General features: G+C 43.6%; 1 protein-coding gene across 1 annotated transcript; it reads left to right on the plus strand.

Moving 5' to 3' along the window:
* Positions 1 to 281: 281 nt before the first annotated feature.
* Positions 282 to 11,677, plus strand: tpgs2 (tubulin polyglutamylase complex subunit 2). The gene is made up of 7 exons (XM_079582265.1): positions 282 to 449; positions 2,330 to 2,409; positions 4,010 to 4,097; positions 5,752 to 5,883; positions 8,335 to 8,442; positions 10,805 to 10,968; positions 11,456 to 11,677. Exons 1-7 carry the CDS (start codon positions 374 to 376, stop codon positions 11,660 to 11,662), a joined length of 855 nt encoding a protein of 284 aa, XP_079438391.1. The 5' UTR covers positions 282 to 373; the 3' UTR covers positions 11,663 to 11,677.
* The last annotated feature ends 1,043 nt before the right edge of the window (positions 11,678 to 12,720 follow it).

Genomic DNA, 12,720 nt, shown 5'->3' on the forward strand with positions numbered 1-12,720 from the left:
TAGTTCAGTAGAAATGTTTTTGTTTTATTTTATATTTTTTTGTTTTTATTTTATTCGGTCTCGGACGAGAGGCGGAGCTACAGTCTAGCTAGGCTAACCGTTAGCATTGTCGAATCTTTGAAATACAGAAGAACCTTTTCGAAGACTGACTCAAACTTATAATTGTTGCTCTGATAAGGGACTCAGGGGACGTTTGTGAATGACAGAACGTTTTCACAAATTAGAGCATCCATGCGATTGTAATTGGATTTACCCACGATTGTGTTTCCGTACGCTATCGTGTCAACACTGTCACTTCCGCTGTTTACATGCGGCAGAAGAAGGATGCTGCAACTGGCCGCAAAATCCTAATATTTTCACAAGTTTAACAAAAATGGACGAGGCAAAGGACGATTTGGCGTTTAAAGGTGTCGCCGAAAGGTTGACCCTCGGGATTATACGCATTCTCGGTACGTGTTATACCGTTTTTACTGTCATTGTAAGGCGAGACGCTGCAGGTGGTGAGGAGGCACCGCTTAGATATGTGTTAAAATGTATTGTAATTTTTATTTGGAAGCAACATAGCATTCATGCATAATAATCACCAAAATTACCATTTGTAATAGCTAGAGTACAATTTATTTTTGACACATTTTTGTTTGTTTTTCTATATGGGGATATTGGGTATCTTGTTTATACTTTGATTAAGCTATATTACAGGGAAAAGTCTGATATGACGAAAGTGACCCACTAAACTTTAAGCAGAGGTGGGTAGAGTAGCCAAAATGTTGACTCAAGTAGGAGTGCTGTTACTTTGCAATAATTTTACTCAAGAAGAAGTAGTGACCCAAACAATTACTCAAGTAAAATTAAAAAAAGTACTTGGAGAAGACGAAACATAAACAGAAAATCCTGTGGAAAATTCCCAGAAAATGTAGAAAAAACAAAATAATGATGGACAAAACATCCATCATACAATATATAGGTTTCTGAAATCATTTTTTGTTTGGTTTATTGAATATATCTCCATAGTGTCATCGAGACCATCCAGATCAAGATATAGATGGGTGGTGTTGAGCAAAGTATGCTGTTGAGCTCTATCTGTTCAGACAGTGAGTAGCTTTATATCATACAAATATGAGTGAGATTTAGGGCAGGGCAATGTGGCCTAAAATCTATATCACGATATAGGGCTGTGCAATTAATCGAAATTCGATTACGATTTCGATTACAACAGTAAACGATTACGAAATTAACATAATCGCAAAAAAAACGATTATATATATTTTTTTCAATTATTATTATTTTTTTTTTCAAATTTTCTTTTTTTCAATTTTTCTTTTTTTTCCTAATTTTTGTATTTTTGTCGCTTTTTTGCTGGATTTTTGTCTTTTTTTGCTGGATTTTTGTCACTTTTTTGCTGGATTTTTGTTATTTTTTTTATAGATTTTTGTCACTTTTTTGCTTTTTTTCTGCTGGATTTTTGTCTTTTTTTGCTGGATTTTTGTCACTTTTTTGATGGATTTTTGTCACTTTTTTGATGGATTTTTGTCTTTTTTTCTGCTGGATTTTTGTCACTTTTTTAATGGATTTTTGTAACTTTTTTGATGGATTTTTTTAAAGGCAACAAATAATCATTTGAATAATCGTGATTTCAATTATGACAAAAATAATCGGGATTATTATTTTTTCAATAATCGAGCAGCCCTATCACGATATGAGAAAGAAATATCACGATGACCATATATTTGACGATATAATTGACAATGGACAAATTACTTGAAAATCCCAGCCTTCCGCCTTTTAGGGAGATTAATTCAGTAATATTTTATTCTTTTTCTTTTAACGGCATACTAATTTCCTCGCAAATATGATCTACTCAAGCAGTTTACATCCTTCATTTCATTTGACCTTTTAAGAACCTGTTATGGTGTTCTACAGTCAATGCTTATGCTGCTCTGATGGAGCTGAGCGTAACATAAATTATATCGCGTCCACAACGATATAAGATATTACAATCATATCAAAAAATGTACTGAGCATGCCTGTGAGGTTGTCAAAGGTATAGGAAAAAGACCAGCAGTGAGCTACTGTCTTTGGGACGTGTGCATGTTGCCCACTGGCATGTAACATTATGCCATTTGTGTGAGTTTTCAGGCTAGGAATTAAATTAGAGTGTAAAATATGTGGTCGGCTGATGATGTCTCAGAGTGTGAGAAAAAAAAGTCTACATTTGGAGAAAACAGCCTTTGAACTTTGCAAAGTGGACTACATTTCGATGTGTTGCCTGGCTGTCTCCCCGTAAGGTCCTCAGTGGAGCGCCTGTTTAATTGTATTTTCTCTCTCACAGAGAACATGCCTGGTGTGGCCGACGTGAGGTTCGCAGAGAGAGAACCCGCGGACAAACGGAGCCTTTTGTCCTGGGAGCAGGTATGACCATAATATTTACACCGCGTTCCAAATGATTATGCAAATTGTATTTCAGTGTCAAAGTTTTTCCAGGAAACTCATGGATGGTATTGTGTCTCAGGGCTTTTTGAATCACTGACATCAATTTCAGACGCCTGGGATGATTAGTTTTCATGTTAAGCCCAGTTGAGGGAAAAAAACCTACTGAAAAAAGGTGTTCCACTTTATTAAGCAGATCATCATTTTCAAGCAATATGGGAAAGAAAATGTTTTTTAGTTTATCATTAGGATCCCCATGCGCTGTGCTTTACAGCCAGCTAGTCTTCCTGGGGCCCTTGAAAAAGGGTCTCTCTGCTGATGAAAAACGTGAAATAGTTGAATGCCTTGGACTATGTATGAAAACCTTCGATATTTCATGAAAGATTAAGTGTAATCATCATGCTGTTAAGATTTATGGCTGATTCAGAGCACACCTGTCTGTGCAGATAAAGGCACAATGAGGACGGTTTCTGCCAGACAAATACATTAGATTAAGAGAACAGCTGCTACAACGCAGCATACAGGTGTTTGAAGCTGCTGGTGCCTCTGGAGTCTCCCGAACATCAAGGTGTCGGACCCTCCAGAGGCTGCAGTTGTGCATAAACCTTCTCTCCGGCCTCCCCTAAACTGTTCATTGAAGCTGAAGCAGAAACGGCTGCAGTGGCTCAGAAATACATGAGGACTCATTTTCAAACAGTCTTGTTCACTGATGAGGCCGTGTAGCCCTGGATGGTCAGATCATTGGAGTAGTGGATGGTTGGTGAATGGCCACAATGTCCCAACAAGGCTGTGACGTCAGCAAGGAGGGGGCGGAGTCATGTTTTGAGCCAGAATCATGGTGAGAGAGCTGGTCGGCCCCTTTAGGATCCCTGAAGGTGTGAAAATGACCTTTGAAAAATATGTGGAGTTTCTGACTGACCGCTGTCTTCTATGCTAAAGAATACCTCTGCATCACTGGCTGCTATGGGCATAAAAGAAGAGAAACTCATGATGTGGACCCCCTCCTCCCCTGACTTCAACCATATTGAGAACCTTTGGAGCCTCAACAAGAAAAACATCTGAGGGTGGGAGGCAGTTTTCATCCAAACAGCAGCTCTGGGAGGTTATTCTGACATCCTGTAGATCCAAACAGAAACTCTCCAAAAACGCCCAAATAATGGATGAAGAATTTTGAAGCTGTTGTCAAATAATGGTCCTATGTTAAAATGTAACTTGATCTGTTAAGATGTTTTTGATTGTAAATAGCTTTTGACTTCAGTAAATATGACTTCCTAGTGCTGCAAATTCAACAAATGACAATTTTACAACCTTTCAAATGTATTCAAACATTGAGCTGCATATTCATTTGGAACAGTAGATTTTGAGTTGTTTATTAGTTATTTTTGAATAAAATACTGTTATTATATATATATATATATATATATATATATATATATATATATATATATATATGGAAATTATGCTGACTGTCATTTAACTTGATGATTTAAAAAATCTTAGATAATTATTTGCATAATAATTTGGAACGCCATGTTTGAAGCGATGGATGTTAGAAAATCCAAATGTTTGAACTGTTTTCCAGAGAAACACCTGCATTCTTCCCGAAGACCTGCGGGATTTCTACCTCACCACAGATGGCTTCACGCTGAACTGGAGCGTCAAACTAGACAGTGGGTTTTAATCTAAGAATTATTTGTATTTTATGTTGAAATAGCCTTTATGCCAATGGTTCTCAAACTGTGGAATGGGTCCCACAGATGACCCCATCTGACCCCATTTATTTATTCGTATCGGTCCAGGTTCAGCCAGGTTGATTGGCTTTAATGCCTGCTCCTGTACTTGGTCCCATTCGAACTGTGCGTCTTAGCGTAGCAGTTGTCTGAGTTGTGGGCTCATTTCTGCCAGTTTGAGCGCACATTTTGCACGGTCATTTACCATGCTGAGGATTGTCTCTTGCCCTGCCGCTGTTTCACGGGGTTTCATATCCCCGATAGCTTCCACCAGGTGGGGATCTGACTTCAATCCTTAGGCTGTGATGCAGCATTTCTCTGGACTGAGTTTTAAACCTGTCTCTGGTGCAGATGAGCATGGCCATGAGGTTTCTGTCGTGTTCTTCCTGTGTCTGTCCGAACACAATGATGTCATCAACAATGCCTGCTCAGGCCCTCGTACGTCTCATGAATCCTCCTCTGGAACCCATCCTGGGCAGATACAATGCCATCCTCGAGACTGGTTAGTGAGTTGTTCAGTGGCCCTGGATCTAGGCACAGGCATGTTTTTTGTGTTTAACCTATTTGACGGGCTCTTCAACTCTGTTTTCTGGTCCCTGAGCACAAACTGTACTGGTTATACGACTGGTGTGACACGTAGGTCTACTCTGAAACTGCACTCGCCTTGAAATACATCAGTGTCATCCCAGCACATACTGGCTCACGTCTGTGACTTTGATAAGGCCAGTGTAAAACCTGAAGGTTAGTTTTACTTTGTCTGGGCCTAGCTGTATATTTTCATTGTGCTTGCCTGCTGCTGTAGTGTCTATGATCAGAATCAGTCTCTTGGACAGTGTGCGCCTCACTGTGTCCTGTTTTCATGACTGTTGGGTTTGATCCGCACACTTTTTCAAAGTGGTTAAACTGTGGACCTTTTGCTGGGCACTCTGTTCACTTCTCATGGCTTCCACTGCATGCTGTGCATCTTTTGGGACTTACTGCATGCACTTGGTTGAGCTCGCTGTATGATGGTAGATCCTGATCAAATGTTTACATACCCTGGTGATAATATGCACACAAGTGGACACCAAGGGGTTTGAATGGCTACTAAAGGTTAGCATCCTCACCTGTGTTGTGTGTTTGTGATTATTGTATGTGTATAAAAGGTCAGTGAGTTTTTGGGCTCCTTTTTCAGATGAATAAACCCCTGGACAACACTAAGCTCTGGTTAAATCCAGCACAGACTCTGGTTTAGAGAGCGCAGTCTGTAATAAAGTCAGCTCTATGTGGGATATTGTATTTACACTAAACAATTCTCCAGTTTGTTGCTTCTTCTCTCCTTAGCTGAGAGGTGCGCCTCGTCGGTGCGCTGGCCGCACGTCAAAAGGTATCGGTTTCTGGTATCGGGACCTCATGAATGAGTACAAGCGTGAGGTATCGGCCCGATACCCGATACTGGTATCGGTATCGGTGCATCCCTAGTTGAAGGCTCTAGTGATGATGTGTTTTCTTGTGATACGGATTATTGTGATATAATATTTTTTTATTATATCACAATAGCCCTAGTGGCCAGCCCACTTAAAGCACTGCTGACCGTCCTATCCTTGTGCTTCAGACGAGAGCGTCCCCCTGGGCAGTATGACGGTGAACAGCGTGTCCCGTCTGTCTCCTCTGGTGCAGCCCGTGTCTCTGTTCTCTCTCCCCAATGCGCCCTCGCTGTCTGACCTTGACTGGGACGACAACACAGGTCAGTCGCTCACTCCTGTCCTTCTGATTTAAGGCGAGACCCTGCAGGAAAACGGCCCCAAAGTTTTTTGTGTCCACACATGCATGTTCAAACAGGGTAATAGTAGTAGTCTGTTGACAATGTTAACAGGCAATAAAAGATCAAAACACCACAAAGTGCAGTATTGTATAAGGGGTTAAAGTACATACAAGGGGTTATACAGTTCTGGGTAGTTTACTCAATAGTTAGAGATATGTTCTTGCCTTAGACGAGTTGATACGTACCTGTCTGGTCTTTACCAATGGCCGCTGGCTGCCCTGCTTTTTGACCACAAACGTGGTGGCCGCCATTGCTCCGCCGTTGCTGTAGTACCTCCATATCGCCGCTAGGCCCCCATTGAAAAGCATTGGACTTTAGACACGTTAAAAACTACTTTAAAGCCTGGTTTCAATTGTTTCAACGCTAGACTAGGCTAGATCTTCCTCCTGAGATAACGCTGGGTTAATAACAATATATGAAACCAGGCTGGTTTTCGTAATATGATTTTTTGAAATCTCGTATTTAATGAGGCTCGGACTGTTAGCATTGGAGCAGCGCGAGCTACACGTCACGCAAGGGCCGAGTCTACGGTGAAAATCCCGCCCGTATGCCCTTTTTAGGAACATGCTTCGTCAGAGCTGGGGAGGGGGAGCCTGTAAATCCGCCATGAATTGCCCCACGGCCGTGGTCATTCTGGTAAACGGGGAGGAGTGAGCATAAGACGTCCATTATTTTCTACAGTCTATGGTCTTTACGCGTGCGCTCATACATGTAAACACAGCACAGACGGCGTTAGCGTAGCCTCTCCTCCTCTCATCTATGTGGCCAAACGGAGGTGAAGTTAGAAGTGACCAAGCTCTGCCACGTTTTCACTATTTAAATACGGTTACATGAGCCTAGTCACACAAAATTAGACATGTTGATAAAGTGGATAGGGGAAAAGGGGAAAGGGGAAATTTTTATCCACGCAGGGCACATGTAAAGACCAAGGCAGGCGGCAGTGATGACCCTCCTTGACCAAGGCGTCTACAGATATAAAAAGGCTCATGTCACTATGAGTATAACTTACTGGAATATTAGCAGTGGGACCATGCCACAAACCTGAGCAGGACATTTGCATGACTCGGGGCTTTGACAACAACGTCCGAGGAAACTAGAGCCAATCCACTCAGCGACTAGCATGGCTGATTGGCTGTATATGAATGTTTTCATCCCAGAAATGAAATATCTCATAACACCGAAAAAGCCATCACGCCATGTATGAAGTCCACGATAGCAGTACAGGACAACCGGCGTCGGGTCTTCCCCTGTGCCCTCAGTCACGTAAACACAGCACAGACGGCGTTAGCATTTAGCCTCTCCTCCTCTCCTCTATAGCTCCAAACGAGGAGGTATTATGCTTTTTTCAATCACATAGCAGCCGTCTATAGCACACTACAATGAAGAAAATACACTACAATAAAATGTCTCTCTCAAAATGGCTGTAGTGAATGTCTTGAAATAGGCCTCTGTCTCTTTAAGAACCTCTGAGCCTTTAGACACGCCCCCTCCACACGCTGTCTGTGGCATCAGTGGGGAGGGGGTTCTGCTGAGGAGCAGTGGTTGGTTACTCGGCTGGTGACCAAAGCTCGGAGGCGTCTCCAGGAGGTGGGGGCGTTCCTAGGAGGACTCAGGAAAACCTATCCCTAAAATGGCCGCCATCAGAGTTTTTACAGATTACTCAGAAATACGTGAATGTGCCAAGGCAACACTTCAGGCATGTTTTTAATGAGGGAGTGACAGAATAACATGATGTAAAGCTTGAAAAAGTCGATTTTGCATAATACCCCCCCTTTAAATATGGTTACGTGAAGTGTGATTACACCAAATGAAACAATGTGGATTTTCTAAGCGGATAAAAGGGGAACTATATTGTAAGGCGTAATAACACCAGACGGACACCAGACAGGTACGCATCAACTCGTCTAAGCTCAGGTAAGAACATATTTCAGTATGGAAAAACGGTGAACTATACCTTTAACTACAAAATGGCAGAAAAAAAACCTTTCCCCATTTTTCCCCCCATTTGTAATAAAATGTTGTCCACTTGAGTCCCAGTTTTTTTTTTCACTGTTTCAAGATTTTCCTAATTTTGCCACTTTTTTCAGTTTTTTTTGATGACCAACAGCATCAAAACTTGGATCCAAAGATAATATTTTTTTCAGTACCTACTTTAAGTATTCTTCTGAGACCAGTATCGTAAACAGTACCCAGCCCTAGTCGTAAACAGAGAGTTTGTTTTGTCTTTACTGTTGCAACTAAAGCAGACACAGATCTCTAAAGTGACACTGAGGACACCTACAGCATCTCGCCTTGAATGATATAAATGTTTACCTGCGGTGGATGATAATGAAACAGTCCTTGTTAGAAACCTGTTTGTGTGCTGTTCTCCAGGGGGCGCTGTGTCTCCTCCGCACTTCGACTCTCGCAGTCGTGTGTTTGAGCTGGACTCGTGCGGCGGGAACGGAAAGGTCTGCCTCGTCTACAACAACTGCAGCCCAGGTAACACTGCAAGCCTTTCCCAGCCGATATATCGATACAAGGCCGATATCTGCAGAACCAAAAGTGATAAGAGGAGTGGTGCTAGTTTAGTGATGTTTCTCTGGTTTAGTGATGTTCTCTGGTTTAGTGATGTTTCTCTGGTTTAGTGATGTTTCTCTGGTTTAGTGATGTTCTCTGGTTTAGTGATGTTTCTCTGGTTTAGTGATGTTCTCTGGTTTAGTGATGTTTCTCTGGTTTAGTGATGTTTCTCTGGTTTAGTGATGTTCTCTGGTTTAGTGATGTTTCTCTGGTTTAGTGATGTTCTCTGGTTTAGTGATGTTTCTCTGGTTTAGTGATGTTTCTCTGGTTTCCTGCAGGAGTGGTTCTAGTTTAGTGATGTTTCTCTGGTTTCCTGCAGGCGTGGTGCTGGTTTAGTGATGTTTCTCTGGTTTCCTGCAGGCGTGGTGCTGGTTTAGTGATGTTCCTCTGGTTTCCTGCAGGAGTGGTGCTGGTTTAATGATGTTCCTCTGGTTTCCTGCAGGAGTGGTGCTGGTTTAATGATGTTTCTCTGGTTTCCTGTAGGAGTGGTGCTAGTTTAGTGACGTTTCTCTGGTTTCCTGCAGGAGTGGTGCTGGTTTAGTGATGTTTCTCTGGTTTCCTGCAGGAGTGGTTCTAGTTTAGTGATGTTTCTCTGGTTTCCTGCAGGAGTGGTGCTGGTTTAATGATGTTTCTCTGGTTTCCTGCAGGAGTGGTGCTGGTTTAATGATGTTTCTCTGGTTTCCTGTAGGAGTGGTGCTAGTTTAGTGACGTTTCTCTGGTTTCCTGCAGGAGTGGTGCTGGTTTAGTGATGTTTCTCTGGTTTCCTGCAGGAGTGGTGCTGGTTTAATGATGTTTCTCTGGTTTCCTGCAGGAGTGGTGCTGGTTTAGTGATGTTTCTCTGGTTTCCTACAGGAGTGGTGCTGGTTTAATGATGTTTCTCTGGTTTCCTACAGGAGTGGTGCTGGTTTAGTGATGTTTCTCTGGTTTCCTGTAGGAGTGGTGCTGGTTTAGTGATGTTTCTCTGGTTTCCTGCAGGAGTGGTGCTGGTTTAGTGATGTTTCTCTGGTTTCCTACAGGAGTGGTGCTGGTTTAGTGATGTTTCTCTGGTTTCCTGCAGGAGTGGTGCTGGTTTAGTGATGTTTCTCTGGTTTCCTGCAGGAGTGGTGCTGGTTTAGTGATGTTTCTCTGGTTTAGTGACATTTCTCTGGTTTCCTGCAGGAGTGGTGCTGGTTTAATGATGTTTCTCTGGTTTCCTACAGGAGTGGTGCTGGTTTAGTGATGTTTCTCTGGTTTCCTGTAGGAGTGGTGCTGGTTTAGTGATGTTTCTCTGGTTTCCTGCAGGAGTGGTGCTGGTTTAGTGATGTTTCTCTGGTTTCCTGTAGGAGTGGTGCTGGTTTAATGATGTTTCTCTGGTTTCCTACAGGAGTGGTGCTGGTTTAGTGATGTTTCTCTGGTTTCCTGTAGGAGTGGTGCTGGTTTAGTGATGTTTCTCTGGTTTCCTGCAGGAGTGGTGCTGGTTTAGTGATGTTTCTCTGGTTTCCTGCAGGAGTGGTGCTGGTTTAGTGATGTTTCTCTGGTTTCCTGTAGGAGTGGTGCTGGTTTAGTGATGTTTCTCTGGTTTCCTGCAGGAGTGGTGCTGGTTTAGTGATGTTTCTCTGGTTTCCTGTAGGAGTGGTGCTGGTTTAATGATGTTTCTCTGGTTTCCTGCAGGAGTGGTGCTGGTTTAGTGATGTTTCTCTGGTTTCCTGTAGGAGTGGTGCTGGTTTAATGATGTTTCTCTGGTTTCCTGTAGGAGTGGTGCTGGTTTAATGATGTTTCTCTGGTTTCCTACAGGAGTGGTGCTGGTTTAATGATGTTTCTCTGGTTTCCTACAGGAGTGGTGCTGGTTTAGTGATGTTTCTCTGGTTTCCTGCAGGAGTGGTGCTGGTTTAGTGATGTTTCTCTGGTTTAGTGACATTTCTCTGGTTTCCTGCAGGAGTGGTGCTGGTTTAATGATGTTTCTCTGGTTTCCTACAGGAGTGGTGCTGGTTTAGTGATGTTTCTCTGGTTTCCTGTAGGAGTGGTGCTGGTTTAGTGATGTTTCTCTGGTTTCCTGCAGGAGTGGTGCTGGTTTAGTGATGTTTCTCTGGTTTCCTGTAGGAGTGGTGCTGGTTTAATGATGTTTCTCTGGTTTCCTACAGGAGTGGTGCTGGTTTAGTGATGTTTCTCTGGTTTCCTGTAGGAGTGGTGCTGGTTTAATGATGTTTCTCTGGTTTCCTGTAGGAGTGGTGCTGGTTTAATGATGTTTCTCTGGTTTCCTGCAGGAGTGGTGCTGGTTTAATGATGTTTCTGTGGTTTCCTGCAGGAGTGGTGGCTCAGAGCAGCGAGGTGTGGTTCCTGGACCGCTCTCTGTGCTGGCACTTCCTCAGCTCCTCCTTCACCTCCTTCTACAGACTGATGATCACTCACCTGGGCTTGCCGGAGTGGGAGTACAACTACACGCCCTACGGCCCGTCTCCCGAGGCCCGGGTACGTTCTGCCTTTGTTGCACTGATTCCACTGCAGCCACACTCTCCCTTCACCAGGTTTATTTCATGACCAGTTCCATTGAAAATAAATGGAAGCCGAGCAACTTGGCCTCTGTGTGTCCAGCCCATCATTCCTCACAGGTTTATTAAGCTCTGAACCCAAAAAAAACAGGACAAATGTTAATTTTTATTAATAACTTGTTTATTTACAAACTGAATCATAAACTACTTTGTCACAAAAGGAAACCATTAAACCTGGCTCACACAGTAAAACAGACAGACAGTAAAGAAAAGGCCTTAAATCCTTAACCACCCAAATCTAAAAGCTTCATGAAAAAGTTGTCAAAATCGCAACAAAAAAGGGACGAAAACGAGGATGAAAATGCAACAGAAAAGCCACAAAAGAGTGTTAGAAAAGTGAGCAAAAGCGATGAACATGTCAGAGGTTAAATGGCCGGACTCGCCCTGTCTCTCCTGTGTCTCTGCAGCAGTGGGCGTCGCTGTACCAGCCTCTGATCTTCGAAGACCCCGAGGACCCCCCCGCCGACCCACCCCTGAACCACCTGGACCCGAGCCGAGCCTTCAGGACCAAGGCCAAGACCCCCCCGAAGAAGAAGAGCTCGGCCCAGAGCGGGGCGGCGGGAGGGGCGAGGGCGGGACGGGGTGCCGCCGCGGGGGGCGGAGTCAAGAGGTGACTGCAGAGGAGGGGGGGTGGGGTGCACTTGTCCAGTTAGAGCATGTATCCGGATGTAACGCACCTGGTACATTACTTCACATGTACTGTTCCTGTCCTTCATTGGTTCCAGATCCAACCTGTGCTATTTTTAGTGTCGCCCTGGATCCTAATTACCAAAATCCAAGCTTTAGAGTGCGACATTTGTCATTTGTATTGGTCTTAAGTGGGAAGATCCTGCTGCTCCTTCACAGGCACAGTGGATTAAAGGGAGGGGCCTGGTCTTGTGTTGCTAAACGCAGACTATAGCGTAGCTTGGTAGGAGCACTTTCAGATCCTGCAGCTCCAGACCTGGCCCATTAAGGGGGCAGGACAGACTCCTGTGGCCAAGACTTTTTCCTTCAACCAGACTCCGCGGGCGAGGGAGAGGGTGGAGGGTGGAGGGGGGTGGGGGTGAACACGTGCTTTTGTTTGGGTCACGTTAACGCACTCACTGGCACCACTGTGGGATGGGCGGGACATCTCTGTCTCGGGACACCGGACACGGACAGTGTTTGCTTATAAAACCAGCTTCATTCATTGGTTTTACTACATTCAAACAGACTTTTCTACGTAATTTTGTTTGTTTGTTTTCAATTTGACAATAGAATGAATGATTGATGGATTCTAAAGGAAGAACACGATGTAAATGAGGAAAAGAATGCTTTGGCTCTCAGTGCTGCTTGTAATAAACCACGCCTCTGTCAGCTTCTTTATTCATTAGTGACGCCCTCTCACCAGTAATGTAAGATAACGCGTACCCAACGTGTGTTTGGAGCAGCGCTGTCTTTGCGCCAGGTTGAGGATCTGGCCCATCATGTCCTGAATGGATTTGAAAAAAATCATACACACAGTTCACAGATCTGAAGACAGATTTGATGAATGATGGTGCCCTTTCCTGGATTTGTTTGAACGACCCACGACTACAGCCCACTGACTGGTCACTTATTTCATGACTACTTCTTCATAGCTGTATAAGTTTTGCTGTTTTGTTTCTGTCTGTGTTCCTTTTGTTTTGTTTGGCAGCTGGCTCTCTTTGAT

This window comes from Gobius niger (genome assembly GCF_951799975.1).
Source record: "Gobius niger genome assembly, chromosome: 24".
NCBI classification, from domain to species: domain Eukaryota; kingdom Metazoa; phylum Chordata; class Actinopteri; order Gobiiformes; family Gobiidae; genus Gobius; species Gobius niger.

What these genes read in the sequence shown, in the direction of transcription:
- tpgs2 (XM_079582265.1), top strand. Translation starts at nt 374, where the DNA reads ATGGACGAGGCAAAGGACGATTTGGCGTTTAAAGGTGTCGCCGAAAGG. An exon ending in GCCTTTTGTCCTGGGAGCAG is followed by an intron (nt 2,410 to 4,009) that starts GTATGACCATAA and finishes ACTGTTTTCCAG; the next exon opens with AGAAACACCTGCATTCTTCC. An exon ending in GCCCGTCTCCCGAGGCCCGG is followed by an intron (nt 10,969 to 11,455) that starts GTACGTTCTGCC and finishes GTGTCTCTGCAG; the next exon opens with CAGTGGGCGTCGCTGTACCA.